Below are 27,030 nucleotides of genomic sequence, written 5' to 3'. Positions count from 1 at the left end.
CTTTGTAATGGTCCACCCCCTTAGCCGGTATGCGTTAATCCGGAAGGTCAAAGGACAGGGAGGTGCGCAGGCGCAGTGTGCATCGGTGGGGGGGCAACATGGCGTCCAGGTCCAAGCGGCGAGCAGTCGGGAATGGGGTCCCGCGGCCGCCTGGCGCCCCGGTCCAGCGCCATGAGCAGGAGGAGGAAGATGAAGTTGAGGATGAGGACGAAGATGAGGAAGACAGCGACGAAGAAGAGGATGAGGACGACGAGATCGTTGACGAGGTGAGAAGCACCTGCTACCCCGGTTAGATTTAAACCTGAGAGAGAACTTTGTGGCGACCGAGGCCGTGGGCCCGTGGTGTGGGCCGCGCGGCGAGGCGGCCTCCCTGTCCCCGAGGGTGTGTGGCGGCGGCTGCAGCCTTCTCCACCCGGCGGCTCCTGCCCGGATGCCCGCCGTGAGCGTCCCTGGGGGCTGTGGATGGTTCGCTGCCTGGTGGGGCGGCGGGGCCTCGGAGTCCGTCCTGTCCCGGCTGCGCGGGAGCCCGGCCGTGCCCCGCGCGTCCTCACGGCCGAGGGACGGAGAGGCGGCGGGGATGGGCGCGTGGGAGCAGGCGGGAGGCCGGGACGGGCACGAGGTCGCGGAGGGTGGGAGCCGGGAGGGGCGTGGGTGAGGGGCGCCCTGGGGAGTGGGTCCCGGCCCCTTCCTCTCCGCCCCCGTTGTTCGTCACTGGGAGCTGTGCTTTGCTAACTTGGGGTGCTTCCTGCATTGTCCGTGGGGCCGTCTGGGATTAAACATCCGTGTGGCTGGCACCCATCACAGATGCCAAACAGGCACTGGGAGTCTGCGATGACGAATCTGGCGGATTTGGAACGGCGTCAGGGCGCGGGAAGTGGGACCCGGGCCGGCGCCGGGGCGGAGCGGGTCGGGCGGCGGTGACAGCCCGGCTGCTCGGCTTCCCCTGCGCCTGGGAGAGCCGCGGAGGGCGTCCGGAGAGCCTGGACCCCGGCCCCCGGGCTCCTGTCCTGGGCCTGGTGCAGCCCAGCCCCTGCGGCCATCTGGGGATGGAAGACTCTGTTTCTGCCTCTCTCTCTCTCTCTCTCTCTCTGTGTCTTTTAAATAAATACATTTTTAAAAATTGGAACTAAAATATATTTTGATAGAAAATTTTGAAATTCGGGCCAGCGCTGTGATGTAGCTGGTAAAGCTGCTGCCCGCAGTGCCTGCATCCCCCGTGGGCGCCGGTTCGAGACCCGGCTGCTCCACTTATGATCCAGCTCTCTGCTGTGGCCTGGGAAACCAGTGGAAGATGGCCCAGGTGCTTGGGCCCCTGCACCCGCGTGGGAGACTTGGAAGAAGCTCCTGGCTCCTGGCTTCGGATTAGCCCAGCTACGGCCGTTGCAGCCAACTGGGGAGTGAACCAGCGGATGGAAGATCTCTCTCTCTCTCTCTCTCTCTGTCTGCCTCTCCTTCTCTCTCTGTGCAACTCTGACTTTCAATAAATAAATAAATCTTAAAAAAATTTTGAAATCCATGCCTGCAAGGAGGGCTTCAGAAAGTTCGTGAAAATAAGCTAGCCCTTTAAATCCATGAGCTTTTTCATGTACTCCGTACACGCCCTGATCAGTTCTGCTGGTGAGGAGTTACCCTCAGTAGTACTCACAGCAGTGCCTGCTGCTCCGGTCTCCGTGTTTTGTGTGAACTCGTTGAACGCTCACATCATCCATGAAGCCGGGGACTGCCATCATTTTACAGCCGGGGCTGCGTGGCAGGTTACGGGAGAACAGCTTGTGCAGTCTGCGGGGCACTTACGAAACAAGGCGCATTTGATTGTGTATTGACGACTTTTGAAAGAATGACTTACGTTGACAGTAATCTGGAGTGGGGGATGTTATAAGACTTTATAATTCTAACTCTGCTCTCATTGTGATTTTTTTTTTTTTTTTTTTAAGATTTATTTGAAAGGCAGAGCTACCGAGAGGCAGAGGCAGAGAGAGAGGTTTTCCATTCACTGGTTCACTCCCCAAATGCCCACAACGGCCAGAGTTGGGCCGATCCAAAACCAAGAGCCAGGAGTGTCTTCTGGGTCTCCCATGTAGGTGCAGGGGACCAAGCACTTGGGCCATCTTCTGCTTTCCCAGGCCATAGCAGAGAGCTGGATTGGAAGAGGAGCAGCTGAGACTTGAACCAGCGCCCATATGGGATGCTGGCGCCGCCGTGGTGGCCTTACCTGCTACGCCCCAGTGCCAGCCCCTCATTGTGATTTTTTTATCCCTGACATGTATGATTCTTTTTTTTTTTTTTTCTTAATTATTTTAAAGTAAAGAGAGAGAGATCTCCTGTCCACTGGTTCACTCCCCAAAAATAGCCAGGTCAAAGCCAGGCGCTGGGAAGTCAGTCTGGGCTTCCCACATGGGCGGCAGGGACCCTGGTACGGGAGCCATTACCTGCTGTCTCCAGGGTGTACAGTAGCAGGAAGCTGGAATTGAAATTGAAGCCGGAACTTAATTCAGGTGCTCTAATATGGGGTGTGACATCCCAAGCTGCCCCTGTGCCAAACACCCAAGCCTGTGTGACTTTTTTTTTTTTATTAAAGATTGATTTATTTATTTGAAAGTCAGACGGAGGGAGAGAGGGAGGGAGGGAGAGAGAGAGAGATCAATTGATCGATCGATTGATCGATCTTCCATCTGTAGATTCATTCCCCAAATGGCCACAATAGCCTGGTGGGGTTGGGCCAGGTCAAATCCAGGCCTCACAGGGGTAGCAGGGGCCCAAGCACTTGGGCCGTCCTCCGCTGCTTTTCCAAGGTGCATTAGCAGGGAGCTGGATTGGAAGTGGAGCTGCTGGGACTCAAACTGGTGCCAATATGGATGCCGGCACCGCAGGTGGTGGCTTTACCTGGTGCACCACAACACCAGTCTCACCTCTATGACTTTGGACTGAAGAAACTTCTAGTCAGTCCCCGTGTGCACCCAGTGGACCTTTTTCTCATTTGAAGGAGGCTTGCTCATTTGCTTGGTATAGAATCCATGAGAATTACTTTAGAAACTGGAGATCTGCTGCACCTCTGATCTGTAGTATAGAGGAAATAAGGAACTGTGCGTGGTTATTTAAAGCCCTAAGGAGCCTGATTTAAAGGACAAGGGGGGCAGCAGGCGAGTGACAGCAGGGTGTGTTAGGGAACCTCAGAAAGGAGTAGTGGCTAGGCGTGTTTAGTTAGTCTCTGTGATCCTGGGGCTGGGACTTCCATGCTTCCTGGAAGCCCCAGAGGACAACTCCGGAGGAGAAAAGGGCCAAGGAGTAGCTGGGGTCCTGTCCAGGAGAGCGACGGGAAGCTGAGCGCCCCCCACGGTTCTCTGCCCTGCTCTTCTCTGCTGCTACAGGAGTGTTTGTTTTTTCTTTGTTTCTCCTTACAGCAGTCAGTCAGTAATACCAACAGAGATTTTTATTCAAAAGAGCAGGACTAGATGCCATAGTCTTGTAGATTCCGCATCAGCAGCGTGTGTGTGTGTGTGTGTGTGTGTGTGTGTGAGAGAGAGAGACAGTGCTGTGTTCTGCAGAGCTGCTCCCTGGAACACCTCGGAGGACCCCTACTCGGGGGCAGGGTTCTGGACGCTCACCCATGGGGCGTCTGCTGCAGTCGGGATGCCACAGCGGTGTAGGACAGAGAGCCGAGGCTTCTACCCTGACAGGGAAGAAGTGCGAGGAGAACGTTATTTGAAGAATTTATTTCTTAGAGGTACATTTAAGACTTGAATACTGGGGCTGGCACTGCAGCGTAGCAGATAAAGCTGCTGCCTGTAGTGCCGGCATCCCATGTGGGCACTGGTTCAAGTTCTGGCTGCTCCATTTCCAGTCCAGCTCCCTGCTGGTGCACCTGGGAGAGCAACAGAGGATGGCCCAAGTGCCTGGGCCCCTGCACCCACGTGGGAGACCTAGATGAAGCTCATGGCTTCAGCCTGCCCCAGCCCCAGCTGTGGTGGCCATTTGGGAAGTGAACCAGCAGATGGAAGACTTCTCTCCCTCTCTCTCTGTGACTCTGAGTTTCAAATAAGCAATAAATCTTAAAAAATTGAATAATGACAGTTTGTTATTTGGTTGAGTTTGACCCTGTGTGGAGCTTCCCCAGCCAGTGCCCTGGGTTTCACACAGTGTGGCAGAGTCTGCCTCAGAGTCAGGATCTGAAGCGAGCTGGGTGGGGTGCCCAGGCTCTGGCAGGTGGATCAGCCAAGGGAGCGTCTTAAATAGACACACGACCGCAAGGCAAAAGCCAGGTCTGCTTTCTTCCCGACATCCTGCAGCTCAGAGCCAGATTCCAAATCCAGAGAACCTGAGGTGTGTCCGACCGTGCTGTTGGAGCAGGGCCCCAGGCTGGTGTGTCACGCACCAGGACGCGATTGAGAGTCCGCAAGGGCGGACGGATGTGTGCAGCATTGGAAAGCATCCAGGGTTTTGTTGGCGTGAAGTAGTACAGTTGTTTGTGGTGCATCTCAGTGAATTTTCCCTGAGTCAGTTGTTTTGCAGAGATTTCTCGGGGAGCTCAGCTGCGAACCTCCTCCTAGCCCTGTGGACTCAGCACGCTCCCTCCTGCCTTTGGGCCGCCTTTGGCCACTGCTGCGCTCTGGCCGGGGGCCTCTGCCTGTGCCAGTTCCCAGCTCGGCGTCACTGCTTTAGGAAAGCCTTCCCTGACAAACTGGCCTGCTGTTTAAGTGTTGAGGCACGTGTTCCTCTTTCACAGTGGGCGAGGATGGCGGAGCTTGACGTTCTTTCCACGTGCCCTGAAACCTGTTTCCTGACTAAACCATGAGCTTCACGAGGGCAGGGTCATTCAAATGCTTCCCATTTCATCCCGGGCGCCCACACAGTGGCACCACGTGTGTGCTTTGAGCGCTTGCTCAGTGAGTGAAGGGTAGCCCAGCCGTGGGCTGAGCTGCGCCCGAGGCAGTTCCTGGAACTCTTGTTCTTTGCAGTCCAGTCAGTAGCTGCTGTCACTTGTGTCGGGACCACACTTGCTCAGCATTTAAACCCAGTCCCTCGGGGTGTCTGTTCCTCCTGAGCTGCTGTGAGGTGCGTTCTGACCTGCGCACGTGGAATGGGCAGTGGGGCCTGTGTGAAGTCCAGGCATTCATAGCTCTTCAAGTAGCGTTGTCTTCTCGTCCTTTTTCTGGTATCTTCTGTAGAACAAATAGAATCTGCAAATTAGAAAATAATGCCTTTTTTAAAATAATGTCATTTTAAAAAATGTGTGGTGACCTGTTTTGTATATTATTTACAGGAAGTGAATATTGATTTTGAAGCTTACTCCATCTCAGATAATGATTATGACGGAATTAAGAAATTACTGCAGCAGGTATTGTCTTTTTCTTACTACGCATAAACTTCTTCATCTAAGAAAAGCCAGGCCATTCTGCATGCTGCCTGGCTGCATCCTCAGAGTTCCTGTGTGCACCTCCCTGGAAGGAGGAATGTCCCCCTCCCCAGGCTGACTCCCCTGCCTCTGCCTCTGCGCCCGGACCCCCGATGAGTGTGTTCAAACAGCCTGTGTCCCTCCTCTCATCTGCTCGTTGTGTGAGCGGCTGTCCTGTTCTCTGTAGTTCACACCCACACGTGTGGGTACAACAGTTCTTGGTTACAGCTGTGGGCCATCGGCACTGTCCAGCGCTTGCTGCTCCGTCGACTCCTCCCCCTGTACGGCATGGCTTCGGCGCTCCGACCTCTGCCCGACGCCGCGGTCTGTGTCCATCTTCCTCCCTCCCCTACTCCTTCCCTTTTCTGACCCTCCAGGACCACCCCCAGGACCCTCTTTCTTGAAATCTTCCCTTCAGCGTTCACTCTCCTGTGAATTTCTTTTCCTCCTGGGGTTGCTTTTCTAGGTCACCTTGATGGAGTCATTGCAATTTCCTTATTTTTATTTGAACATGAGATTTTAAGTTTTTTAGAAATGATGCTTTGACCTTAATTGAAAGTAACTTTCTCCCCTTCCAGCTGTTCCTAAAGGCTCCTGTGAACACGGCAGAGCTAACAGATCTCTTGATTCAGCAGAACCATGTTGGGAGTGTGATTAAGGTGAGCAGGACAGCTGTGTCGATGCTGGTGCCCGGTCCCCTGTCCTGTCCGGCTCCAGTCGGCACAAGTGTGACTGCGTTGGGAAGAAGGCCGTTGCAGCAGTGCAGGGAAGGCAATGGCGAGGGAGAAGCAGGCTGATTCAGAGGACACGTGGGAGATGAAGTACGAGGGGCGTAGTGTGTGGTTGGCACCCGAGAGAGGAAAAGGAATCCGGGCTGGAGCACCCGAGACAGCAGCTGGGGAGGAGGAGGAGGATTCCTGCCTTTTGAGTTCGAGCTGCCCTGTGATGTATGGAAGAGATGCACTGGGCAGCAGATAGATGGCCATGAGGTCGGGGAGTGGCCGGGAGTGCCCAGGGTGGGCTGGGGGCAGGCACCCTGGTAACAGCACCAGGGCTCGGGTGGGTGACATGCGGCACAGAGCCAGTGCAGGAGACTGGAGGCGTGACTGGAGAGGCGGAGGGAAGTGGTGGGCAACGTGCTAAGCGGAGGGGGGCATTCGAAGGAGGGAGTTGTCGTTTTCAGGTTCAGAGTCCAGCAAAACGAGACTGGATTGAGTCCTTGCTCTCTGGTGGCCTGTCCAGTCTCCCGTTGCTGCGTAACGAGCTGCCGCACGGCCCGTGTCGGATCAGAGCTCTGGGCACTGGAGGCTGGCTGAGGTTTAGTGGGCGTGACTCATCCAGCTCCTGTTCGGTGTCCCGTGAGCTTGAGAGGCTCAGCCGGGGCTGGAGGATTCTCGTCCAAGATGACACGTGATTCACTCGACTAGCAAGGTAGCTGGCTGTCCGTCGGGAGCCCACCCTGGATGGTGAGCCAGGGCCTGGCTTCCTCTCCACGGGGGCCCCTCTGCAGCGCTGGGTTCCAAGCGCAAGCACCCTGAAAGAGCCAGGCGGAAGTGCTTAGAATTGTGTGATGGTGTCATTGCCACCAGTCATTTGATCAGAAGACAGCTGCCCAGGGCCCCGCGCCCCCACTCGATGGGAGGAGTGTGGGTCACGTTGTCAGAAGAGAACGGGGGGGGGGGGGGCAGGACAGAGCTCTGGGCCGTCTGGAAGACGCAGTCCACCGCTGGAAGGTTTCCGTTTCTGCAGATGACGCCAGCACCGGGCTTGCGGGCTGGGCGGTGAAGCAGAGGAGCTGAGCACTCAGAGCAGTGGCTGGCAATGGCAAGCGTGAGCCATGTGTGGCTGGCACTGTTGATGTCTTCTCTTGTTCCTAACCCCTGCTCTATGTCCCATTGTGAAAAACAAACCAGAAGCTCCTGTCTGCTCCAGGCTGCCCTCAGCGTCAGCAGTCCCACTGTGTCTTCAGAGCCAGAATTCCTGAAATGTGACCTTACTCACGGCTCCTGCCTCCTCTCCTGTTGTTCCTCAAACACTTTAATCTTTTATGCCACTAAAATTCTGACCCTGAATGTTAGGGGCACCAGCATCTTTGTTACTAAACAGAATGGACACATCTCAGAGCTCTGACGACATTAGTGACCTTGTGGCAGGACGTGTAAAGAAACCAGAGAAACGTAACCTGTGGTCACTTCCCTTTGGTAGACTGCCTGCTGTAGTAGACAAAGGCCGACCGCAGCTCCTAGCGAGAGGCAGCTGCTTCATCCCGGAGAGCTGGTCAGCTGGCAGGGACTCAGCCTAGTGAGTGCCAGTCACGCAGGTAGCTCTAGTTGCAGTTACGGCTTCTCCGTCCACAGCCACACCTGCGTGTTGATCCTAGGACTTTTCCTGGAGCCTTTAGGATTGAGGGGGTTTGGATTCCCCTTCAGCAGGAAGTCCCTAGGGTCGCAGAGAGCAAAGCGTCAGGGAGAACAGCAGGTTGCTTGTGGGTGAGTCGGAGGGAGAAGCTAGAGACTAAGGGGAGAGGCTTCACCACGTTCTGGCTGTCGTGAATTGCCGAGTGCTTACGGGCTAGCACTGTGTGAAAAATGAAGAGGCTTAGGAAGGGTGGGGGGTAGGACGGGTGGTGTTATTTCCTGGGGCAGGCAGAGGCGGGTGAGTGGCGATGTGATTGTGACCTGAGGAAGGACCCAAGGCACACCCTGTGTGGTGCTTCCTGGATGACTGACAGACCTGCAGGACGGGACATGGAGTGTGTCCCAGCTAACCACCTGAGCCATGTTAACAAGTCCAGGGCCTCGGGCCTTGACACTGAGGGTCCCCTGTCCTTGGCCTGGCCTTTCGTCTGTCGTCCCTGCCCAGGCTTTGCTGCGGTGGCCGCAGGTACTCTGGTGGCCGCAGACTGTCAGGTTGATCTTGGAGAAGGAAAACGGATTCATCCACTGCTTTTTCTCTGAACTGCCTCCTCCTCCTTCGTGAGCAGACGTGTGGTGGTCCTCTCGTGAAGCTGGCGCCTCATGAGTCACCTTCTCTCTCTACTTCTGTTCTCATCTTGCTTTGTTAAACCTAAGAATTCTCTCACCTTGGCACACGGTTTCTGGCATTTGAGGCTTTACCTGAGCCATCCCACCATTTCCTGTTACAACAGGAGGGAATGGTGATCCCCAACAACCAGGTTCATGTTTTGTGTAGCCTTTTAGTATTGTTATTTCTGGTTCACTCCTCAAATGCCAGGGGTGGTCAAGCTGAAGCCAGGAGCCAGGAACACCTTCCAAGTTGTCCCTGTGGGTGGCAGGGACCCAAGTACTTGAGCCGTCATCTGCCTCTTTCCCAAGGTGTGCATTAGCAGGAAGCTGAATTGGAAACAGAGCTGGGACTTGAACCAGGCATTCCAAAATAGGATGTGTGTGTTCTAAGTGACAGTTGCTGCACCAAAGGCATGCCCCTTTGATTGGTTTTAAAGCCTTGTAATTCCTTCTTAATGATGTCATCAACTTAGGTCCTGCACCCCTCTCAAGCAGAACCGGTCTCTTCTGATTGCTGACTTCCTGTCCCCTGAAGAGGCTGATACCCACCCTGTTCTCTGAGCCGAGTTCCTGTGACACCTGTCTTGCTGAGGACTGCAGGCTGTACCTAAGTCAATAACTGATGATACAGGGTGTGGCTGGAGCTTTGTTCAGTCCCTTCCACCAGGACAGGTTCAAGGACGTTCGGGGCAGTTGTTGATCTCAGCCATCCTTTGGTATAGAAGCAGCAGCCTCATTCTTTCATTGAGCACGTATCCCAGTACACTGTGTGCCAGGCTCCCTGCCGTGTCCTGGACAAGCAGATGGGCAAAGGAGAGAATGTGGCCGGTGCACCGAGGCATCCCAGTGGAATGCATCCCACATAGCTGGCAAGAACTGGATTACTTGGACATTACCTGCTGCCTCCCAGGGTCTGCAGGAGCAGGAAGCTGGGTCAGGAAGCAGAGTTGGGAGCTGAACTCAGGATGCCGATATGTGATATAGGCACTTTTTTTTTTTTTTTAAAGTTTTACTTATTAAAGTAGACTTAGAGAGAGAGGGTGAGAGATCTTCCATCCACTGGTTCACTCCCCAAATGGCCTCAGCTTCTGGGTTGGGCCAGGACAAAGCCAGGAGCCTGGAACTCCATCTGGGTCTCCCACGTGGGTAGCAGGGTCCCAAATACTTGAATCATCTGATGCTTTCCCATGCACATTAGCAGGGAGCTGGATTGGAAATGGAGCAGCTGGGACTTGAACCAGTGCCCATATGGGATGCAGTGCCACACAACACTGGTCCTGATGCAGAAATCTTAACAGGTCACTTCCCCCACCTGCACCCACCCATCCTGCCTTTTACAAAATTGAGAGACAGAAGATAGCTCTTGTCTGCTGGATCTGAGCCAGACCAGAGCTGGGAGCTGGGAGCTGGGTCTCATACATGGGCAGCAGGGACCCTACGAGTTGGACCAATACCTGCTGCCTCTCTAGCTCCAGCTAGAATCCGTAGTAGAGCCAAGAGTTGAACCCAGGTACTCCAGTATGAGAAACAGTGTTTTTAACCACTGTGTCCAATAATTCAGTTTTCTTAGCTCATTTCCTTCTTTGTGTTCCTGTTTTCTCTGCTGCCCACGTGGTGGGTATAAGCCTTGTCGGTTTCACTGACAGACCAGACTGACAAGCGCTTCATCAGCATGGGTTTTAGGTGGGACAGGTTTTTTGATGTTTTTTTAAAAAAGATTTATTTGAAGGGCAGAGTTAGAGAGAGAGGGAGAGATATTCCATCCCTTGATTCACTCACCACATGGCCATAAGGCCCACGCCTTCTTCCACTGCTTTCCTAGGCATGTTGGCAAGGAGCTGGATTGGAAGTGGAGCAGCTGGGACTCAAACCAGTGCTCATATGGGATGCCGGCATCACAGGTGGAAGTTTAACCTGCTTGGCCGTGATGCTGGCCCTGGTGGGACAGTTTTGTGACCAGCAGAGAAACAAACGTGTTGGCTCCAGCCAGTTAATTTAGAAGACAAGTTTCACTGCTTTATTTGATGAGTTTTATCTTCTCTGGAGTCATGCTATATTGTGAATCTGGCAAAGGGAGGTGTCTTAAGAGTCAAGTATAAAGAAATTCAGAGAGGTTGAGGTGGTCCAGGGTCAGAGGCAGAGTCGTGGGAAGGAGGGGCATGAGGAAGGTCACACGGTGTTTAGGATACAGAGCTTTCCTAAGACGGCAGTAAAGCAGTGTTTAGCTTCTGAGAAGTAAAAAAAAAAAATGTGGCCTAGATTCTAAGACTTGGTACTACACTTCTTTCTAAATATAAAACTGAACTATAAAATAAATATAAAATTTAAATATTTTTCTTTTTAAAATAGCAAACAGACATTTCAGAAGACAGCGATGATGATATGGATGAAGATGAGATTTTCGGCTTCATAAGCCTTTTAAATTTAACCGAGAGAAAGGTCAGTTTCACCCAGAGGCACTGGAATGATTACGTGGACCAAAACCACTTTCATTTACAGCTTGATGGAAGTATCGTGTGCCCTAGTGTAAGTGGGGGATGTGTGTTCCTGGGAGGTCTGGTGACTGCTGCTCTCATGGGAAGGTGCTCTGTCCAGACATCACGGTCATCCCCTGGTCCGGGACTTGTCCTGTCGCTGGTCTGCCGACGGCAAGGGCCTGTCTGTCGCTGCTGCGGTTGAGGCTCCTTAGTGAGGCCATTACTGACTCAAGTAGAGCAGCTCACCTCCCAGAATAAGATGCAGCTACTTCAGTCTTCACTTTGAAAGTCACCTGTCTGGCTACTTCCTCGTGTCTGAGACTAGAATTGCCATTGCACTGTCAGTGTTCACCGTAACCCTCTCGTGGGCACTGACCGCGGGATGCTAACTAACCAGGGTAGTTACTTGGAGAAGTACTTAAACGTCAGCACTGAAGACACAGACACTAAAGGCTAGGGCCGAGCCACCCTCAGCAGTGAGGCCGGGAGGAGGGCTCACCTTCACGTCTGTCCTGAGTGATGGGCTGCCGTCTCTTTGCTTTCCAGGGTACCCCGTGTGCCGAGCAAATCAAAGAGCTGGTTCTAAGCTGCTGTGAGAAGAGCTGTGAGAAGAGTGTGGTGGAGCAGCTGGACGCGCTCCTGCAGGATGCTAGCAAGCCCGTGGGCTTCCTCCTGAGCGAGAGGCTCATGAACGTCCCCCCGCAGGTCGCCCTGCCCATGCACCAGCAGCTGCAGTAAGACCCTTTGCAAAATGCCTCTGAGCGGGAGCCTGCCCTCGTGAGCCCAGTCCTGGGACGTGCGTGGAATATGGAGTGATAGTGAGCTCCACCCTCGGTTAAGTTTGGCCTGACGAGGGTAGAGGAAACATCTTGTGAGGTGCATACATTCACAGTAATCAGGTTTTTTATTATTTTTGACAATAAATGGTATTGAAGTAGCTGAAATTTTTTTTCAAATTTTTATTTTCATTTTATTTGAAAGTCAGACAGAGCCCTTCCATCCACTAGTTCACCCCACCCAGGAATGCCCACAACAGCCAGGAGTCTGGAACTCAATACGGGTGTCTCAGGTGGACAGCAAGAACCCAAGGACACGAGTGGTCATTTGCCACCTCCCAGGTGCCCAGTGGCAGGAAGCTGGATTGGAAGTGGAGGCTCCAGTATGGGGGCTCCTGTCCCAGGCAGGAACTCGGCTGCTGTGCCAAATGCCTGCCCCAGGTAGGCGGGTTTCACATACACTTTTACTCACATCTGACACAGTACAGCAGTCACAAAACAGTAACATTCCCAGATTCCTTAGTATGCTTTATAATCAATGAAGCCATAGTTCTGATTCTGTGTTTCTGGCTCCTTGGGGTTGTTTTTTAATGTCGGAGTTAGAAGTTTACAGAGATATTTTCAAGAAGAGCTGTGGAATCTTTTAGCTGAGTGAAGTTGCCTTTGAAACAGAGATGCGGTACAGACGCAGGCCTTACGCAGTGTTCCTTCTCAGACGTCACGGTGCCTGTGGAGGGGCCCCGCTCGGGGACCCTGAGGTCTGGCTCGGTGTGCGGCCTCCCACCCTCAGCTGCCGCTGAGACTGCACTTGTCCTGCCCTGAGTGCCCTTTGCCTCTTGCTTTGGTTTCTGGTTAGCTGGAGCGCACCTTGCCATGGTTTCGCAGAGGGTGCTTTCCCCAGTCCTTTAGGAAAGCAAGCTCGTTTCTGTCGAGGGGCGCCGGCACGCAGGGCTGTGCAGTTGTCAGGACGTGAAGCCGTCACTGTCACTCCATGAACTGTTCTGGAACTCAGGCTGTCGCCGTCTGTGCAGTAGGTCAGGAAGTAGTTCTGGGCTAGTCCTAAGTCACTGCCGCGGGCTCCTGTCCTGACCTGGATAAGGTGCGCCTTTGTGTGCCAGGTAAGGGTCACCGCTTCAGAGACATTCAGGTTCTGAGACGTTTTTGACTTCTGCACAGGTGGAGCAGTGACGCCGAGCAGACCTGTGGCTCATCCGTAAGCTGTTTTGTGTCGACAACTGAGCACAATCGGGTTTCCTCACGCTGTTCACTACAGACGTGGTGCCCTCAGTCTGAAGTGTAACCGGCTGCACCAGCACAGCCATTGCTTTAGCAGTGCCCAGACGGAACGCCTGTTCCGGAAGCCACTGCAGAGCCCCGCAAAGCTGCCTCCCTGGTTTCTTAGACGGCGCCGAGTGCTGTGTGCTCTGCTCGGGTGGGTTTCGCCTCACACAGAGCGGCGTGTTCTGTGTCTTGTAGGAAAGAACTCGCGGAGGCACACAAGACCAGTAAGCCGTGCGGGAAGTGCTGCTTCTACTTGCTGATCAGTAAGACGTTTGTGGAAGCAGGAAAAGGCAGTTCCAAGAAGAAACGGAGCAGCCAAAAGAAAGAAGAGTTAATGTTTGCAAACGCAGAGGAAGAATTTTTCTATGAGGTAAGACTATCCCGTTTCACCCGTTTAGATTTAAATAAGAATTTTCTTAGCAATAATCCAGTTTCTTATTCTCCTGCTTATGTCAGTCCCCCGAGTACAGCCTCTCTCTGTTCCGTGTCCCTGGCAGCTGGCAGCTCCTGGCACGTCGCCTCACACGGCCCCAAGGGGGAGGAGGAGGAAAGCTGCTGGCCGGCTAGCGGTCACCGGGCATTGTGTGTCTGCCGTGCTGCCTGGGCCCTTGCGCTGTGAGGTAGACGTCAGCCCAGCTCGCGGACGTGGGCCATGAGGGAAGTCCTCTGAGATGGCACAGCCGTTGGCCTGGAGCTGCTGCTCGCGCCCTGTGTGTGCGCGTGGGCCCTGCTGCTGCGCTTTCTCCTACCGCGATGGAGGGCCGAGTGCAGAGCGTTCCTCTGAGTCATCACGGATCGGAGGGGGCGGCTTTTCCTGACTTGGACGCTGTCACTTCTCCCTGTTGAGACTGCCAGTGCGGGTTCATGTCACGCTTGTAGAACGGGTGTTTTGATATGGCCGGCTGTGCAGACTTCCTTCGTATCCACATGATAGCTTTACGCGGAGGAAGAGCTGGGGGATGGGAACAGACCAGCGTTTGAAGGCTGATTCTTCTTAATTACCAGAGCTGAACATTTTATTTTCTCTTGTCTGTCACAGACCCTTTTGAGAATGAAAGCCTTGGGACTGGTGACAGTGTGAGTGGGTGGTAACAGTAACATCATTGGCTGCTGCTTCACTTCTAAGTGGCGGCTCCAGCCGTGTTCCGCCCGTGGGTTAAACACTGCTGAGCGCTTTATGTCTGCCAGAGTGACCCATTCAAGTTTTCCTTTGTTCAAGTTGTGCTTCCTTTCACTGTCAGGCTTACTGAAACACATGCCAAACATAGTACTTGTTGTGGGTTAGATGAGATTTGCCGTTGGGTTGCCCGATTTTAACCCACGGTCATCTGTCTGGTTAGAAGGCAGTCCTGAAGTTCAGCTACTCGGTGCAGGAGGACCGCGACACCTGTCTGGGAGGCAGATGGTCTTTCGATGACGTTCCCATGAAGCCCATGAGGACTGTGATGGTGATTCCAGGCGACAAGATGGACGAGATCATGGATAAACTGAAAGAACATCTGTCCGTCTAACCCATTTGCCACGGACAGGGCTGGCTCGTCTTTGGAAAATGACAGAAAACGCAGTGGCTGTTTACTGAAAACTCGTGACTTTATTTGAAGTCCTCTACAAAAAGTAGGGTTCTGTTCCATGTGTCTAGGACACATTTACACTATCTGTATCTTTAAAAATTTGGGTCAGATTGTGAATGGATGCTTAAAAACCTTTCCAATAAGAAGAAAAATATGGAATAGTAATTTAAAGAACTCAATAAACTCCTCTATTTTTATTTTAAGACCACATACCAGGCGTTACTCCTTCAGCACCGTCCTGCGGGGCGTGGTGCTCGTGGGGCAGGCGCCCCGGGGCCTTGCGCGTGGAGCTTGGTGCAGTCACTGGACCGTGCATCGCTGTTCGGTGCTCTCGGGGCACTTCTCACCCTCCTTGTTCATCGTGGAGATCGGGGCCAGGCGACCCATCACTTGCTGTAAAATATCCTTACTCTCACTAGGAGGCAGATTACTGAAGTAGTACTGTGGTGCCAGCTGCATGAATCTGTTTGTTCAAAACAAAACCATCAGTGGGGGTGGGGATGGTGGAGGGCGTGTGGGCGTAGGGACACCTAGCATTGGGCCTGAGCCCTTCCCAGACTCCCCCGAAGGGAGCACCTGCTGCTACGACTGGCAGAACTCACTCCGCCCCCCCAGAATAGAGACTTCCTGATGTGCACGCGGCAGCCCAGCTGGTTTCCAGAGCGAGCAGGCTCCCCGGTATCAGGCCGCTGCCCTGACCGCGGGCGGCAGCCCACCCTGGCTGTCTCTTCTCCCTCACACGCCCCTCCCCTTCCCCACTCGACCAGCTCCTCTCACAGAGAGAAGGCCACGCCCGTTCCCCTCAGGGTCCCTGCACCTGCGCAGTGCACGCCAGCGTCTTGTTAAAGACATGCTGTCCTGTTTCGTAACCTCAAAGGGAGAGGTGTCTGGGATCATCGTGGAGTCGACACTTCCAGGCTTACAACTGGAAGTGGAGCAGGAACCGTGTCTGTGTTCACCCCGTACGCACACATTCCCAAGCAAGCCCTTGCTTCTCCCTCCGACTTACAGCTCGGGCGAGATCTCGGAGGCGATCCGGATGTAGTTGTTCTCGGATATGCTGAACTTATGGAAGAGGACCCACTCGGGCACCTTCTTGGTGATGGAGTAACCGGACAGGGGGTGCAGCTGCGCCACCTGCTTGTGTGTGAGCATCAAGTAGTTGCCCGCCCCGTCGACGTCCCGCGCGATCTAAGGGGCGGCGTTTCAAGGAGAAGGACACGGCGTTAACACAGAGGGAATGAAGGTCTGCTGAGAAGAAACCCTGAGTATTTACTACAGAACAGCTTAAAAATGCAGAAAATAAGCCACAAGCTTGCTTTGCCCAAAACTCAGACAGTGATGATGCTGACCGACCTCAGCGTGAGGGCAGTGTGCTAACTTCCTGTGGTCGTGAACAGAGCCGAGCACAGACCTGCCACACCACGGGCGTGTATGCGTCACGCTGGGTACGTCAGCTCCCTTAATCCTCACAGTGACCCTGTGCTGCGGGCAGCGGCTTCTTCCTGACAGACGAGAACTCTAGGATGAAGTGCCTTTATCTCCGAGGACTGCGGTAGAGTTTATGTGGAACTTCCATATTTCTCCCTGCTACGATGTGAAGCCCACGCCTACGCTGTGATGTGTGTGTGTGAGCCCTCATTATGGGGAAGAAAGGAGACAGGGCTTTGAATTGTGGGGCATTAATATCACTCATTAAACTGAGCTAATCTGCAAACAGGCGAGTGAGTCCCTGTATCTGGTGTTCTACAGTGAAAAAGATTTTTTGTCCTTGTGGACAGTTACATGTCCTGGCTTGTCCCTTTATGCCCTTGAATGAAAGGAAGTATATTTAAATACCAAGTCTTTAATCACATGGATTTTTAGTCTTATTGAATAGTAAATAAAGAACCTATTTAACAAAGCTGCTGAACACTATTTTGTAGGATACCATAGAATTGGACTGGGCACCTGCACTGGGCCCAGCAAACCAAACCGATAGAGTGTAGTCCAGGAACCGAGCTGGGCTGGCCGCAGGAGGCCCCGGGGCCAGTCCGCTGACCAGGCTGTAAACAACTACTTAGTTAAGCATCAGCCAACCCACTGGTTGCTGGACTAAACTGTAGCCAAGGCAGCGGTCTTCTGAGCTCATCTCCGTTTCTGTGTGCATGCTGTCTCTGGGCACATGGCTGGAGCCTCAGAGCCTGCTCTGGTCGAGCTGCTGGATTTGAATCATTCGTTTCACTGCGCTGAAGTGACCTGACTGAGCCTTCCCTGTAGCCTCACCGGCACGGCCGTTCCAAGTGAGGGCTGCAGGCCGAGCGTCCTGCAGAGGTGGGGTGGGGCGGCCCGGCCCTCCGTACCTGCATGAAGTAGCCGGACAGCAGCGCTTTCTTGATGTTCAGGCTGTTCTCGGTGGAGCCAAAGGCAGGTTCCGCGTAGGGCAGCTCAATTCGCTTGATGATCTCCAGGAGCTCGGCTCGGATGACGTCGGCCGTCCTGAGGGCGGAGCAGCTGAGGAAGCGGTCCTGGCACCACTTCTCCACACAGTCTGGGAGGGAGAACAGAGACGGGCTGTGGCGGCCGCGGAAGCGGAAGGCAGGGAGGCCGTGCCGCGGGCTCCGCCGCCCCAGCCGCCTGGCAACGCCCGTTCCCGGTGCTGGGGAAGCAGGAGCGCACCTTTGTGGCCCCCGGGGCAGAGGAGGTTGTGTTAAGTCAGTGTTTGTCTCGTGACGCCGCAGGGTACGCACGGCCACGTCTAATCAGCAAGGAGAACGCCACTGCAGAAGCCCCGCCGAGGCCTGATGGGGAAGTCCCCTCAGCGCTAAGCCGCCTATCCCAGCCAGATCCAGTCGCTGGCTCACTCTGAAACTTGCCGCCCGTAACTGCAGGTTTGCCTTGACCTGGAATGCACCTGGCCTCTGCACAGTGGGCTGGAGCGGCCACTCAGGCTGCGTGCAGCAACAAAGGCGTGGCTTGGTCAGTGTCCCCCATGCAGCTCCCGGGGCAAACCAGCTCACAGGTGCTCCAGGGAAAACAGGTGCGAAAACTGGCAGGGAGGGAGCTCCGCAGGGCTGCCCGCGCGGGCTCTGGCCTCCCGACCCTGCCGTGCCCTGTGGGAACCTCGACCTCCCCTGCTCAGCCGGGGCTTCGGTTCCTGCAGCCGGGCCTGTGGCTTCCACGCTCCACAGGCTCGGGTCCTGCTTCCTCACGGAGAATCAAGTGCTCCGAGATGGACCGCACACAGCAGGGTTCTACATGCTGGCACTTAGGGACACCAGCTGGACTGATCTGCCCTGGGCACCCCCCTCTGGAAGCGGCCATGCTGGAGCTGCACACACATGCACTCATGGCACGCGCCGGAGCTCCAGGGGAGCAGCAGGAACCTAGGGGTGTACCGGGGCCTTGGGTGCCATTCCACTCCGAGGCCACGGGGCTAAAGAGGGCATCTGCCAAATGCCAAGGCGGAAGAACTTAGCCTTATCTGGGGAAAAGGTGGACCGAGCAGGGACCCCCAAGCCGAGCCTCACTCACGCTCGCTGGCGGAGTTCAGAGTTGTGTCTTGGTAGGCCTTGTACACGTTGATGAGGGTGAAGTGGTCTCCGTCAGGATGTAGGAATGTCTTCCAGCACGCCCGGGCGGCCGCCTCAGCTCCGTGTGGCAGGTGCGAGAAGCAGTTAGGGGCTTTCAAACACAAAAGGTCACGGGGTCAGCAACAGTGGGGACACCGCATAGCACAACACGCGGGGAGGCGCTGCTGCCTGTTGGTGGCTCCTGTCTGAGTAAATACGTCACTCCTGTGTGCTTAGAATCAGAGGTCTAGCCTCGTTCTTTCTCCCCTTTTCCGTGTGTCTGCTCTTCCCAGCTTTGCCCGTTAGAGTAAAGACCTTGCTCGGATTCAGGTGGGAGCAGGGAGGCCCAGGGCAGCGTGTGCCGCTGGCAGAGGAGGAAGTGAAGCCATGGAAGCGGGAGGGTGGGGTGTGGGGGGGTGGGTGAAGCCGCAGGAAGCTCAAGAACCAGCAGCACGCTTCACTGTTTGGGAGAAAACACTTCTGTCAACACCGGTTAATCCAGCAAAAGCAAACTTGGCAAGTTTTCACGGATCTGGTTAAGAAGGTCTCTGGATCTGGGGGCCCGCGTCACGGGCAGAGTCAAGCCACTCACTGCCTGCAAGGTGGCACCCCCTACCGGAGCTCTGGTTCAAGTCCCATCCGCTCCATTTCTAATCCGGCTCCTACTAACACGCCTGGGAGAGCAGTGCACTGGGGCCCGGTACCCGTGTGGGAGATCCTGACGAGTCAGGCTCCTGGCTTTGGCCTCTCCTTCCTCTAACTCTCCCTCTCCCCAAAACCCTCCCTCTCTATAACTCTGCCTTTCAAATAAGCAAATCTTTTTTCCACTTTGTGTTTTTAGACTTTTGTCATGTTAAATGCATACTTGTGGCACAATGGGTTAAGCTTCTGCCTACAGCCAGCTCCAGCCATATGGGGAAAGAATCAGTGGATGGGTGATCTCTGTCTTTCCCTTTGTCATTCTGACTTTCAAATAAATAAATACATCTTTTATAAAAGATGATTCTTATCATGTATCCCTTTTACTTTTTAAAATTTATTTATTTGAAAGGCAGAGTTACAGAGAATGAGAGAGAAAGAGAGAAAGTGAGATCTTCCATCCACTGGGTCACTCCCCAAATGGCTGCAATGGCCAGAGATAGGCTGATCCAAAGCCAGGAGCCAAAGGTTCTTCCGGGTCTCCCACGTAGGGCAGGGGCCCAAGCACTCGGGCCATCCTCTGCTGCTTTCCCAGGTGCAGTAGCGGGAGCTGCGTCAGAAGTGAGAAGCCAGGACTTACACCGGAGCCCAGAAGGGCTGCTGGCGCTGCAGGTGGAGGCTTAACCGCTACGCCACCGTGCTGGCCCCTTCCCTTTAATCTGTACAAAGACTTCCCAGTCACTTCACGAGGTTGAGTAAATATGGCCCCTGAAATACAATTCCAAATGGATCCGTGTAAACCCACAGCTGGTGCAGACTCCGAATCCAAGAGAAGAGCCATTCCGGAGTACCTGTTACCATGGCAGCGATCGTCAGCATTTCATCCACACAGTCAAATTCACACGCTGCCAGGATGGACTTGGAGAGCTGCGGATCCAGAGGAAACTCGGACATGATGATCCCAAATTCCGACAGGTTGCCATCGTTGTCCAGCGCTGCCAGGTAATCCAGGTCCTCCAGCGCCTGCATCAGACTTTCCGGTGCTGGAGAGGAGACGCAGCAATTAAGGTCGCTCGGCCAGGCCAGAGTAACGGGCTGGACGCTGGCACGGCCAGGCCAGAGTAACGGGCTGGACGCTGGCACGGCCAGGCCAGAGTAACGGGCTGGACGCTGGCTCGGCCAGGCCAGAGTAACGGGCTGGACGCTGGCACTGCATCGGACAAGCAACCGGGAGGCAGACACGTGAAATAACAGCTCGAAAACGAAGACTGCAGGTGATGCCCTGAAGGAGTTTGCAGGCCGGGCTGCAGGGAGAGGACCCCAAGGAACCCAGGAGGAGCCTGCTTTACGAGGACGGCGCCGAGGGGCCGAGGGGCCTACAGTGGTCACAGCCAAGGCCGCGGGGGCTGGGAGCGCCAGAGAGGACTGCGGATCTGACAGTCCTGGACTAGGCCGTGGAGCACCAGCCGCTGCCTCTGTTAGGAATGGCCCAGGCCAGACTCAGAGCAGTGGGAGAGGGTTAGAAGGCCCCAGCCTGGCGCTCACACAGCTGTAGGGTAGCACCGCTCCCACAAGCCGGACCAGAAGACCTGACGCACAGAGCCCTGTGTCGGAAACACAGAAGGGGACAGAGCTGCAAAGCCAGACCCGAAAGGGCCGCACGGTGTCCCAGACAACAGCCGAGTCATTTATAGGAACTCCGGAGTGGTCAGTGCCCAGCCAGCTACAGTGTGCAGCGTACAGCCTCTAGTGTCCAGTACAAATTACCAGGCATGAACAGCAGGAAAATATGTTGTCCAATAAAGGGAAAAATTCACCAGAACCAGCCCAGAACTCAGACATGATGGCACACAAGAGTAGCTGAGGACGGCAAGTTACCTGCCAATGCAAATGACTTACTGTGGCCAAGCCTTTCTCCTTTCTTTTTTATTTGTTTATTTGACAGGTAGAGTTACAGTCAGTGAGAGAGACAGAGAGAAAGGTCTACCATTGGTTTACTCCATGAATGGCCGCCATGGCCGGCGCTGCACTGATCTGAAGCCAGGAGCCAGGTGCTTCTGCTGGTCTCCCAAGCGGGTACAGGGCCCAAGCACTTGGGCCATCCTCCACTGCACTCCTGGGCCACAGCAGAGAGCTGGCCTGGAAGAGGAGCAGCCGGGACTAGAACTCAGTGCCCATATGGGATGCCGGCGCCGCAGGCGGAGGATTAACCTAGTGAGCCATGGCGCCTGCCTCTTCTTTCAACTTACATAAAATCAATAGGCTGGTACTTTTGTGCTTTTTTCCAAGAAATCTATTTGTTCAAAGCCGCCTATCTCTGTCTGGGCAGGTCAAGGAGACAAGGTGAATCTGTGTGGGTTCTCTCCTGTCTTCTGGGGAGCCACAGACCTGGAGTGTGCAGCTGCTGTCTGCCCAGAAGCTGCAGGATTTTCGAGTGCGATCAGATCGCTTTCCTCTGTCTCAATTCCCGTGCGCGCAAGGCGGGCGGGAGACACGGCGGTGGGAACCCAAGAAGCAATTTCACCCGCGGCACTTGGAGCTAAAGTCAGACAGTAAGAACTTACTCCTTTGCTGCCCAGGCTTGAACCGCTAAGCTATCTGTCAAAATCTCAGGCAAACCAAGGAACTCAGCCGCTCAGTCACAGACCCCGAGGTGATGCGGTCCCTGCTCCCGTCCGGCCAGCGGGAGAGCAAGGGCAGAGCCGGCTGTGGGCGGCGCGGTGACTGCCCTGCCAGGCGCCCCACGTCCCGTTCTGCTGCTGGAGGGCAGAGCACCACACCCTGCTGCACCTCCCGTGAGCAGAGATGGGCTGTGGGGAGAGCGAGGGGCAGGACAGAGGGGCAGGGAGACCCCACCCCGGAGAAGGCTGCAGGAAACCGGCACCCAGCGGAGGCCTGGACGACAGCTTTAGCGCCCCCTGGGAGGAAAGACCCTGAAAGTCACAGCCGTGTCTGATCTTCCCCACGATGACTTTAAACCAAGCAGACCAAGCATCCCAGGATATTCCTGTCCTAAATGTCCTTTGAGAGGCACAGAGAGGGAGGGAGAACGAGCGAGCTACCCTCCACCACTTCACTCCCTGCAAACGTCTGCAGTGGCCCCTGGGAAGGCCGAAGCTGGGAGCCAGGAACTCAGTCAGGTCCCTCAGTCTCATGTGGGTGGCAGGAACCTGAGTACCGGAGCCATCACGGCTGCCGCCCAGTGTCTACATCAGCACACAGCTGGAGCAGGAGCCCCGCACGCCACTGTGGGGCCCGGGCAGCTTAACCAGCGTCTTACGGGCTGGGCTCCACGTGTGCCATCCCCTGCCCTATTTTTGACCCCTCTGACCCGTCTGGCACGAAGATTTTTGGCAATTGCTAAGACGAGACCTAGAGAGATCACAGTCCTGAGAAGGAAACAGGTGGGTTCTGAAAAAGTTCAAGCTTCCAAGAGGGGGCCGTGGCACCGAGGGGGCCGCTGCTCTGCTGGGACCGGGACAGGCAGCGCCGGGGGAGGGGCGTCTCCGAGGAAACGGCGAAGGGTTCGGCAGCGCTGACGGAATCCCTGCACGCGAGCGAGCTTCTGTAAGAAGTCAGAGGGCTGCCGCATTGCAAGTTCCAGGGCCTCTGGCAACTGTCCCCGTGGGCATCTGGCTCGCATCCGGGGTCTGTCCGCAAAGGGCACGGACGACTCACTTTACACAGAGGCAGCAACAGAAATGACTTCCTGATTCTGCTCCTAACGAGAAACAGAGAGGGTGTTCTTGGACTTGCAGCATATCAGAAAGAATGCGTGGGACCACACAGGTGGTGCAGCATTAATAAATAGCCAGCCAACCGGATGGGGTTTGCTAATAACCCAGTCTACAGTTTAAGATCCCTCCCCACTGGGAACCATACAGTCGCCTTAGCTGCAAAGCAGAGGGTTTAGCTGAGCGATCCTCACGGCAGAGCCGCTTAAGTGATGAACGACACCAGGCTTCCTCCTCCCGGCAGTGCGGAATCAGACTGCCCTCCTCTGACGCAGTTTCCCTCGGGCGTTCTTGCCGGCTGCAGCGCTCCCCGGGACGAGCTCGCTGCGAGGCCTGTGCCCCCACTGCCGTCACTCGGGGACCTGAAGGGCCACGGGCACAGCGTGTCCTACGCTTCTGTGTCCTTTTCCCTCTGGAGCCCCAGATGCCAACATGGCGCTGCATTTTCCAGCAGGAAACTGGTTACCACAAAGAGGCTGTTCACTTGCAAAAAGGCTCAAGTCCTCTGCAGAGGAGGGACCCACTCAGGGGCCAGCTCTGAGCAAGAGCAAGGTCAAATGAGCCCAAGGACAGCCTCCCAGGCTGCTCCCCGCATCCAGAAAACACAGGCCAGGGCTCGGGGCCCAGCTCCGTTCCCGATTCCAGCTTCCTGCCAGGGCTCTCTGGGAGGCAGCAGGCAGTGGCTCAGGTAGTTGGGTCCCTGCCGATCCTAGGCGAGGCCTGGATGGAGTCCCGGGCTCCTGGCTTTGGTCTGGTCAGCCCTGTGTTGCAGACATTCTGGGAGTGGACCAGCACATGGGAGACCTCTGTTGGTCTCTCTGCTTTCCAAATAAGTAGAATAAATAAAACAGATTTACAAATTTTATGTCAATTCTAAAATGAAAATGTGTGCCCAAATGCTAGATGGACAACAGGAGGAATCCTAGCTTGCCCTGCCCCACCCCCAACTTCCGGGCACTCAGCCAAGTCTCCTTGTTCCAACAGTTTCTGTTGTACTTTCTGCCTCCCTGAGAAACAGTGACCCTCCTCTGCATGCAGCTGCTACGATGCAGACGGAAGCCGATTGCGGTGAACCCGCCTGCAGGTTAGAGCTCCAGGTCACAACTATCCCTGGGGATACACAGGGCAGTGCCAGCTCCCCTCATCTGGAGCAGGCGGGCAGGGCGGGCAGTTCCCAAGGCCAAGGTCAGTCCTTCCCTCTGCCATACTCCTGCACTCTTCTCTTACCAAGGAAGGCACAGGATTAAGGATCAAGCTGAGCCATTAGAGTGGAGGGGACGTTAGGGATGGAGCGGCCTCCCGTGGTAATCTCAAAGCAAATATTTCCAACTCCCCACCGCTGCCAGGGGTTGAGACGTGCGTGCGTCCAGCCCTGCCCTGGGACAGGGCTCCCTCTGCCCCCGCTGCACTGTGGCGGCACGAGGCCCCTCCCACACCAGCTCTGCTCCTGCTCCGCGTGCAGTCCACAGCAGGAGGCACCGCCCTTCTCTGCCGGGGCCTCGGTCGCTTCGCCCAGGCTGGGCAGGAATAGGGAAGCAGAAGCAGCGTGCGTCTCCCACGCGTGGCTGCCTTTCCTCGCGCTAGGGAAAGCCACCAGCCTTCTTCAGTGGTACCGCGAAGGTGCTGCGGACTTGTCAGCCGCAAGCAGCTCCCAGCCCCAGTGACCGCTGGGAAAGCCAAGACACCTGCCCAAGTTCTCCTAGGGGTGACCAGCTGAAGGTTCTCCCCACCCACATCCATTAGAGGAGATCATACTTATTTATGTATTTTATTGACTCAAAGGATCAGAGGAGGGGAAGAGAGATCTTCCACCCACTGGTTCACTCCCCAAATGTCTGCAACAGACAGGGCTGGGCCAGGATGAAGCCAGGAGCCTAGGACTCAGTGTGGATCTCCTACGTGGGTCCCAGGACACAGCTCCAGGGCGGGCACCAGCAGGAGGTTCTGTCATGGGATGTGGGTGGACTGAGCAGTGCCTTGACCACTGCTCCCCATGCCCACCCGTGAGATCATCTTTAAACAGATGTAATACTGCAGTTAGTTGATATGGAGCTGGTAAAAACAGAAAACCCAGGAAAAATCAGGGGAAAAGTATGGGTTTTAAAATGACCAGCGTGAGTTGTTTGTGTAGGAGTCTGCTGTTTGTTGGCAGCTTCCTTCTGCACAGGGAGATGCTCGAGCCACCTGTCTGTGGTCCGTTTAGGGGCGGGGCAGCCTCACAGGAGGGTCGGCCCCACTCTGCGCCCTCGTGCAGCAGGAGGTCTCATGACAGAGGCCCACACGCACACCAAACACCACGCTACACTGGGAACACAGCTGTACCCCGACAGCCTCCTTTTCTGGGCACTGTATCTCCACCTGCATGGTTGTATACCATGTGACCCCCCACAGCCAGCACGGGCCCCCGTGCACCTCCTCAAATGGAGCCACTGCCCCCTCCCTGGAGTCTCAGACTTCAGACCGAGAGGATGAGCGTGTCCAGGGGCAGACACAGCACGTCATAGAGCTCAGGGCAGAGAGCGGCCAGGGGCTCAGACTGAAGAGGGAGCAGGAGGGGGGGCGGTATGAGAAGCCAAGTGTCGACACCACACAAGGTTTAGTTTCTACGGCCACGTTCCTGTGTTGGACTTCAGGAGACACCTGACGTTCTCAATTCATTTTCTGCTGGTGCTGGTTTGAGTTGGACTATGGGCACCCACAGCCAGAAGAATTCCAGCTAATGTACACACCACAGGAAACTACTCTAACAAGACTGTATCCTGTGTGCCGCCAGGCTTAGAAAAGGTGGGGGAGAGGCTGGCCCGGGAAGAGCAGAAGCAGCCGCACTCCCGTGGTACGTCCCGCGGCACATCCCGCGTGCCAGGGCCACATCACTCAGAGACATACGGAGGAGCAGGCTTGCGGGCGGAAGGACTGGGCCTTGGGCGTCGAGTCCACTCAAGGAAGAGCCCGCGGCAGGGGAGAAACCGGAGGAGGAAGTGGTGTGGGCTTCCGTGACGCAGATGCCAAGGAGTCCTGGGCCTCTCGGGAATAAGAGGATGGGAAGGAAAGGCTTCTGCCTCACTAGAGCTCAGGCGGCCCCGTGCATAAAGGCCGACCCCTGGCTGACCGCCCCCCCCGGCACTGTCACCTGAGGGTCCTGCCCGCGATGCACCCACTGCACGCCGAGGAAGGGCAGGAGCCTGCCAAAGCCGCGCCCGCAGCTGCTGCTTCACCTGGGAAGTGAGAGCCTGGCCTCACGGCAGCGTGCAGCTCATCCACTGCCTTTTCTTTTTTAATCTATGTAAGCAGGTACATTTAAACAAGTTACTTTCCTTCTATTTGAAAGAGAGAGACAGAGAGCTCTTCTGCGTGTTGGTTTACTCCCCAAATGGCTGCCACAGCTGAGGCTGGGCCAGGCTGAGTGCAGGAGTCGGGAACAGAGCCTGGGTCTCCCGCGCGGATGGCAGGGGCCCAAGTGCTGCACCGGCATCGGTTACCTCCCTGGGTAGGCTGTCAACATCATACGTCAGCCAGGACTCACACCAGGCACTCGGATATGGGATGTGGATGCCCAGGTGGTGTCTTAACTCGGGGCCAATGCTGGCCCCGGCATGCAGCTTGAAAGCAGTGGGTGCCACCAGCACAGCCACCGCTGGACCTCCTGTGACCCTGAGGCCAGTGCTCCTGCTATGGTCTCCAGGCAAACACGAGGACGGGCAGAGGAGCGCTTTCACTTGAGAATCTCATCTGACCTCTCAGGGACCCCCGTGGCACCAGCACCTTGGCCTGGCTCTGTTCACACCTGCCCCCATCGGAAGATGTAACAGATCCTTTGTGGCCTTAAACAGACAAGAGCACTTTGTTAGCTTCGAGGCTGGGGCCGCCCCTGTCAGTCTGCCTGTTCGGATGCAAGCCCCAGCGTGAGGCCTGCCTGCGGACAGGAGGGCCTGCACACAAAGGGCTAGGCAGTCAACAGCCTGTTTCTCTCTCACTCTCCCCTTAGCACAGACTGTAAACTTTTCAGAACCACGTCTGAGTTCCAGAGCAACGCCCCAGGCTTTCAGGGATGGGCAGACACGCTCCCTGGTCCATTTGCTCACAAGCTGGGCATTCGGCGTGCGACGCTGTCCCAGCAGGCTCTGTCCCACCACCAGGGGCAGCTCTGGGACCCCTGCTCCCAGGGCCAATGCTGGCCTCTGCAGGCCCCAGCGCCTTCTCCTGCAGCTTTCTCTGCTCTCGCGAGGCCTCTGTCTCGCGTGCCACGCCTGGCAGTCTGGTGAAAGGAAAGACAGATCCCTACACAACTCAAGGAATCAGAGATCACTCTGAAGCCAGTGCTCTGGCCGCCACCAAAATGAGTTCTGAGTCTGGAGGACAGCCGGTGCAGTCTGGTCCATCCCAGCTGGCTTTTCTCCCAGCGTCCATTGGGCACCATGGCCTTCCCAGGGTGATAACAGTGGTCTCAGGGCACCTGTGCCCACGGAAGTGGTCAGGCGGTCCCGAGCGCCCTGACCCAGATCAGCAGCGACTGTCACGATGCAGGTCAACCCGCAGGCAGTCAGGGATGGAAAAGGAAATGGATTTTGGAAAAGAGCGCCTGT

At 55.5% G+C, this 27,030-nt stretch overlaps 2 protein-coding genes across 12 annotated transcripts in view; one reads left to right on the top strand and one right to left on the bottom strand.

Moving 5' to 3' along the window:
- The first annotated feature begins 77 nt into the window (after positions 1-77).
- Positions 78-14,733, top strand: BCCIP (BRCA2 and CDKN1A interacting protein). Of its 7 annotated transcripts, none has more exons than XM_002721242.6 (7): positions 78-266; positions 5,261-5,335; positions 5,971-6,051; positions 10,768-10,857; positions 11,442-11,629; positions 13,148-13,322; positions 14,293-14,733. In XM_002721242.6, the coding sequence occupies exons 1-7, from the start codon at positions 99-101 to the stop codon at positions 14,461-14,463; spliced, it is 948 nt and encodes a 315-aa protein (XP_002721288.1). In that variant the 5' UTR covers positions 78-98; the 3' UTR covers positions 14,464-14,733. The 7 variants fall into 7 exon arrangements, with proteins under 7 accessions (XP_002721288.1, XP_069913176.2, XP_017206250.2 ...); XM_070057075.2 differs by having other exon boundaries at positions 13,450-14,733; XM_017350761.4 differs by having other exon boundaries at positions 10,768-10,944.
- Positions 11,840-27,030, bottom strand: part of DHX32 (DEAH-box helicase 32 (putative)) — a 55,807-nt gene continuing 40,616 nt past the window's right edge. For 3 of the 5 annotated variants that reach the window (XM_002721247.6, XM_017350760.4, XM_089313833.1), the window contains 5 exons: positions 19,565-19,756; positions 18,037-18,186; positions 16,866-17,053; positions 15,533-15,714; positions 11,840-14,986 (listed from right to left, as the gene is read on the bottom strand). In XM_002721247.6, the coding sequence (XP_002721293.3) occupies positions 14,824-14,986; positions 15,533-15,714; positions 16,866-17,053; positions 18,037-18,186; positions 19,565-19,756 (875 nt within the window). In that variant the 3' untranslated portion in view covers positions 11,840-14,823. Of the gene's footprint in view, positions 14,987-15,532; positions 15,715-16,865; positions 17,054-17,314; positions 17,454-18,036; positions 18,187-19,564; positions 19,757-27,030 lie in introns of those variants that run through there. The other 2 variants (XR_007914499.3, XM_089313834.1) reach the window with 2 other exon arrangements.

The sequence above is a fragment of the Oryctolagus cuniculus genome, chromosome 15, assembly GCF_051225735.1.
Source record: "Oryctolagus cuniculus isolate XC-2025 breed Fujian yellow rabbit chromosome 15, ASM5122573v1, whole genome shotgun sequence".
Lineage (NCBI taxonomy): Eukaryota > Metazoa > Chordata > Mammalia > Lagomorpha > Leporidae > Oryctolagus > Oryctolagus cuniculus.
The sequence above is the reverse complement of the archived record's forward strand: the minus strand, read 5'-3'. Positions and strand labels throughout refer to the sequence as shown.